The sequence below is a fragment of the Nematostella vectensis genome, chromosome 2 (assembly GCF_932526225.1).
Source record: "Nematostella vectensis chromosome 2, jaNemVect1.1, whole genome shotgun sequence".
NCBI classification, from domain to species: domain Eukaryota; kingdom Metazoa; phylum Cnidaria; class Anthozoa; order Actiniaria; family Edwardsiidae; genus Nematostella; species Nematostella vectensis.
The window spans coordinates 9,848,618-9,855,078 of record NC_064035.1 but is presented as its reverse complement, the minus strand read 5'-3'; the positions used below and the strand labels follow the sequence as shown (position 1 = coordinate 9,855,078).

The 6,461-nt window shown below is 41.1% G+C and overlaps 1 protein-coding gene across 1 annotated transcript; it reads left to right on the top strand.

Moving 5' to 3' along the window:
- Positions 1 to 301: 301 nt before the first annotated feature.
- Positions 302 to 1,982, top strand: LOC5521320. Its single transcript, XM_032366242.2, has one exon. The coding sequence runs from the start codon at positions 337 to 339 to the stop codon at positions 1,387 to 1,389; it is 1,053 nt and encodes a 350-aa protein (XP_032222133.1). The 5' UTR covers positions 302 to 336; the 3' UTR covers positions 1,390 to 1,982.
- Positions 1,983 to 6,461: the final 4,479 nt, after the last annotated feature.

The window sequence follows — 6,461 nt, the reverse complement described above, 5'->3', positions numbered from 1 at the left end:
GTTAAACCCCATTAACTCAATTCACTCGATAACTTGTACACTGTACTAGCCCGGAGAGATTATGTTTCGGTTCAGATACATTTCTTTATATTTTTACCCTTTGATAACTCTGTTTTTGATACTCTTTTTATGTTCGGGTTATCGGACTCAAAAGCATCGAGAACACGCAAGCCATCTGTCTTTGAAAACTTGCGTAAGAATTGTTTAAACTAATGACGGGTTTTCTTCCGCTTTGCCCAAAGTGTTATGTAAATCGTCTCTTTTTTCCTTACATAACGACTGCTGGAGCTTGTTTTGGGGCTCTAGGCTTACGTAACAGAAATTCACGTGTACTCCATGGCGCTATCATTGACGGAATCTTTGCGGTATAAAGGGCGCTTGTTCCAGGGGTTCCAGTTCATTGCGAGTCTCAATTATAGACACAGTGGAGCAAGGTCTCGCGAAAATCACATAAGCACCCAACCAATTCAGAGCTTTAATTTCTCTTTTTCACAACAACAAATGGGAATGTCTGAGGGAGATAGCCCAACTAGTCCGAGTCACAGATCAGGCTCGGTGATCCAGTTTTGCAGCAAGACCCGAGATGCAGACTGTTCTAGTATGGGGGAAAAAGACGACCACTCCATGCAGATAGAATCTGATGGCAAACCACGCTCAAGTCGGAGTTCAAGCAAGGAAACTAACGAGTACAAACCACTAGACGCAGCAATAAAGGAATTTTACAGTTCCCTTTCAGCGTCCTGGGAAGGCTACCGTATCACTAGCTGCAATTTCCAGCCACAATGGCCAACCGGGAACCTTCCGCCTCGCCAGTCCAATGGCCACTCAGATAAACCCACTGATGACAGCGAGTGTGAAGACCACGAGGCAAAGCGCGGTAAATCAAACCACGAGACGGAGAACCAGGCAAAACGGCCAAGAAACGACGAAAAGTACACCCGGGCCGTGCCGGACAAGCCGGTCACTAAGTTATACAATTTGGACAGTGATCATAAAATGTTGCAGGATTGGATGGTAGGGTTTGACCAGGGAAAGGGATGCCTTTTGGATATTGCTTCAATGCGCGCGTACTCAGCCCAATCACCCAGTCTTGAAAGACAGCACGGAAAGAGTGAATTAAAGACAGAGCCTCATAGTCGAAGGCCAGCGGGTGATCCAGGTAAAGGAAGTCTCAGTAAAGCCATTGCGGATGTTAAGACAGAGCAATACCGCGAGAAACGACGAAAAAATAACGCGTCCGCGAAACGTTCGCGAGAAGCGCGCAAAATGCGCGAAATCCACGCGCAGACTGCCGCGGCATATCTGCAAGATGAGAACGCCAAGTTGCGTGCACTTGTCAACGTACTCAAAGAAGAGAATGTGTACCTTCGGGAGATAATGCTCAGGTAAACGCCAATCTGCAGAAAACATGGTATCGAAAAGGACGCAAATCGCATTGAAATCTTGATATTTAGAGTTAAGAGTTTGTATTATTGATATTTATAACGCTAAGTCATTCGAGTAGAGACATTGCTAAATACGCCTGCACATGATATAACTATACTTTAGAGACGCTTCCATAGATTGGAAAAACTTTGAAACAACACGTCACGCAACGCCTCGACATGGGCAACACAAGCGGCACAGTCACGCAAGAATACGGATAACGGTCTGGCCATTTTACGATCACTACACGGTCACGGTCTATGAACACATAATGTGTCACGTCAAGTATGGTCACGCAGTCACTGAGCAGACACGTCAAGGCAAAGATGACTCGATGAGCAAGTAAAATTATTTTTAATTGGTAAAATATTCCTTTATACGAAAACGCCTGATTTATATTATGATATCGAAATGCTGAAATAAATAAATAAATAAATATATCTATATTTGACAGTTTACATTTGCAGTATGCAAGACACACAATTCGTAGCGGACTTTAAACTTGCTTTACTGACATTATAAAGGCAAAATTGAAATAAAGGAAGACTTAAACAAAATATCACAAGGTCTGTGGTTTTATTTTTTCACGATAAATACTTTTTTTCTAAAATTAATTTTCCCATTCATTCCTTTTTAAGCCACTGACATGACAGTAGCCTTGGGCTGCCTGTGTTTGAATGAGTAGATTAATTCCCCTCTTATCCCTTGAATTGAAAAGAGAAAAAAACCAGGTGGACGTTGAACGTGATAATCTCACCCTAACCTCTTCCTCTCCTACTCCCAAATCAAGACCGAGTGAACCTCCTTTGGCCCCTCAATATTATACTCGAACATGCTAGCATCTTGATCCGGGCATAAGGTGGCGAGTTTGCGAATTGGGTGAGGAGGGGGTGGGTGGGGGTCTCCTAGGCAGCCGCTCTTAGTTTCGGGCTCTCTGTGTGAAAACATATCAATCAATGGCTCCTCAATGGCTGTCGTTTTTTAAATGGTGTAAAATAGCCTGGGGCGAGCGTGCGGGAGATCTGTGATATTCCAAAACGTTAAGGACTAGGCTCCACTTCCAAGTTTACGTGGAAACTCTCGACTTACAAAGCCCTAGAGCGATAAAAAAGCGACTGATAAGTCCTAATAAGGACGAAACAGCTGTCCATGGTTGCCGAACTGCACGGGTAATAGACTGTGCTAGCGTCCCGTCTTGGCCCGACTGGTGCCAATGTGTGTATGCTAGTGTGCTTCTAAAGTCCTAATAAGGAAATGGCCGAGCGAGCTAGAAAAACGACAGTTTTTAAAACAAGATTGACTGATATGTTTCTTGTTATGAGACAATAATCGTCACAATAATTTATTAGAATTTTTTTCTAATAGAAAGATCAATGTCCGCATTGGTCATCCTAGGAGCAGCGGTTTCTTCGTGTTCTTCCTTATGTGTTTTGACTCTATCCTTGCTATCGCTGCTCGGTAAATTACTGTTTGTTATGTCTGAAGGCAAGCCTGGAATTAAGTGTTGTTTGCCTTGCTTTATTATCTTTAATAATTATCTACATGTTATGTACCATAAACAAAAACGCGTTAGTTTTATCGATCAGAAAAAAATGATGACTGCAATAAAAACAAATCTTTACAAAATTTGAGATACCATGTAAATTAATCTCTATCAGAGCACAATTCTTTACAAAAATCTGGGATGAGAATTCTAATATTATTAAAATAACAGCATCTAAATTACGCACAAAACCAACGCGAAAGGTAGCTAAATGTTCTTAAGCAGAGTATATTTTTTAAAAACGAGCGATTTCATCCGTTTGATTTACGAATAAAATGCATGGAAGCACGTTCGAAAATAGAAAGTTCTAAAGCACCCGCTTGAAAACAGGAAAAACAGCTTGAAAGGAAAAACAGGTGAATATCGATGTAAGATAAAAAAAACGTGACACTTTCGTTATATAATTGTCACTTGTTACATCATGACCTGCTTATTGCACGATCCAGATAACAGGCTGTCTAAAGGGGAAGTACTGTATAAATGATTATTTCGTTATATCAGTCCACAGGACCATTGCAAGTGAGTGGCTATCCGAGGCACCATCCTTAGTCATGGCGTAAAAAGACAAATATTATCTTGGTACGGCTCCCCCTTCTGTTTCATTGCTTCAGTCATGATCGCAATTTCTTAGGGATGTGATTTGGTTTTGCGTCATAGTTTATCAAAATAAAGGAAACAGGCCCGTAGCCAGGATTTTGAGTAGGGTAGGGTGGTTCGTTTATCCATTTCAGCGGACCAAATTTCCGGTATACCCCTCTCCTCGCCTTATTACATTAGGCAATCAATATTGTATTTAAAATGTTATTAATAGGGTACTTTCTAACATATAGCGATAATAATAAAGATAATTATTATAAAAAGATTTTTATAGTCATTTTAAAAAGATTTGAGTAGGGTAGGGTGGTTCGTTTATCCATTTCAGCGGAATTTTTTTATTTTAAAGACATATTGATGTGCACGATATATCTTCAGCCGAACGTTATATATTTTTATTTGCTATGAGCGGACCTTCAAGCCGGGGGGGGGGGTCGTCCGAGCCCCCCGAACCCCCCCTGCCTACGGGCCTGGGAAAAGTATGTGATATTCGTTATATAAGTCCGGTAATATTATTAGAACATTCTCTTTATTTTAAAATGCTAAAAAAATGTTTGAGCATGCGTTGTTAAATAAGAGAAGAACGGGACTTTTCTGTCAAAATTAAATTGAAGGCAATACAAGAACCATGTAGACGGAGGATTTTATTTCATTTTTTTTGGCTTTAATCCCAAACTTTGGCGTTGAAAATTGCCTGCTAGCCGGCTCTCCGGAGATTCCTTTCACAGGAGTCCCCAATCTCCGAAGAGCCGACTAGCAGGCTACGTTGAAAATGACGTGATACGCCTGTAGATCATAACCGTCTATTTTTTAAACCTGTTAGCGTAGGAAATTTGCCTTGATTCAAAACCTTTAGGAAGTACTGTTTCTCTATTTCAGTTAAAAATAAGAGGCGCTATTGCAACAATTTATGAAAAGCGTTTCTTGAGTTGGCAGTTTTCGTGTGGTATATTACCCCGTTTTTTTTTTTATTGTTGTTTATGAGGCGGAGATGCGCAACTCCGACCGGAATATCTCCATCACGAAGACCGCCATCAACCAGTCAACGATACCTTTGGCCCTAGCCGAAGCGTCTCTAGTTAAATAAAAATCTGTTATTCAAAAATAACTTGTGGGAGTCTACATGAAATGAATTCGCCTTCGACAGAATAATAGCTATTCATAAGACTTTGCATATCCAGTACCGGATCTAGGGGGAGGGCTTACGGGGCTTACTCCCCCCCCTCATTTTGGGCTGCCAGAAAGCCATATGTAACAAAAAAAAAATACCCCCTCCCCCTTTGTCACTGAGCCAACCCCCCCCCCCCCCCCCCGCTTCAGTGAAAAGCTAGATCCGCCCCTGGTATCCGCACATTTTATAAGGTTATAGCTCTCCCCCCCCCTACCCAGTCTGACCATATTCCATAGTCAAATGACCGATACCAGAGAAGGTGGTCTAACTCCACTGCGTAAATGGTAAAGATTTGCTATCATTAAGTGTACTCCAATGCTCTTGTACTTGTTTGCAATAATCTATCAACACTACATTGCCTGCTCGACATAATTGGTGCTTCTCAATGGAACGCGTGGAATTGAGAAGCGCTTTCATTTCGTTGTTTGTGCACGTTGTTATGATAGAGATGTGTCAATGACGTAATGTGCTGTATATAAGCTAGAAGTTTGTTAGATTAAGTATCTTCGCTCTAGTCAGACGACAGACTCGCCAAACTTAAACGGCTATAATTGAGTAGAATTGGCCTATACGCGCATGTCGCATACAGTTCGGGAGAATACGTTTTCCACTCAAGGTTTTTTCCGGTTGCTAGGACCGGTTTTTCAGAGTAGTGGTTTTTAGTATCGGGCGATACACTTAAAAAGTAGGCAATGGTAGATCTGAACTACGTGGCTGTTCAGGGTTGTAATTTACTTGTAATATTTAAATTCTTGAATATGTTTCTTGAATTAGGGAATTGAACTGCGTGTTTAGTTCCGATTTTTGTAAGCCCCATTAATATATTGTAATGTTAAATGCATATAATATATGTTATGGGAGGTGTATTTTAATATTGTGTTCAAATGTAAAAAGTGTTGTAATCAATAATAAACGGCTATTGTCTGTCGCTTGATCAGGCACATGCATGTGTATACTCCATATTGTAGTTGGTTGTGATATGTTCGTGCACATGAGATTAGAAATGAAAAAGGATGCTTATTTGCTCATACTGTGAATTCCTACCTTTTCTAGTTGACTATTTACCTGCGCACCTTGCGAAATATATTAATGGTATTTGCGCACAGTTTCAAATCCTTTATAGGGCACGCTTTCTCCTCACTCTTTGAGAAAGCTGTGACAAAAAAAAAGATCGACACAGAAAGCTCTGCGAATGCGCTGAAGGTTAAGACATGTTATTACCAAGCGAACGACCAAGAGAACCAGAGTTAGGCTCTAATAGCGGGATGTTGGGAATTCCCCCACTTTGCAATGATTCCTGGTAACGATGACAACCAGAAATGCAATCATCGCATATCAACAGCGAAGGAATAGTTCCCATGCATTGCAACCCCTATCACCAACGCCTTGTTATCGGGTAGTGTATCCTGGCTAGCCCAGACTTCAGATACGACCGAGCGGTAAGGCGCGACAATTTCTCGTCTGACTCTAGTTAGTTCTACTTCTCTTCGGGTGCTCTGACCTCAACAAGGGAACAAGAGGAAACCCTGTTACGCGGCCGCTATTTTCCAATTCAAACGCGTTATTCGCGGTTACTAAAAGCAGATGGAAAATCTCATTATTACATTATGGGATGGAAAGTGAAAAAAGTAACTTTTTATTTTATTAACACCGACAGTAAGTTTAACCCATTGACCCTTGGCTATTTTACTGAATTTATAGAAATTTGTATAAGAACCCGAGTTATTG

Coding starts and splice junctions, on each gene's coding strand:
- LOC5521320 (XM_032366242.2), top strand. CDS start 337: ATGGCGCTATCATTGACGGAATCTTTGCGGTATAAAGGGCGCTTGTTC.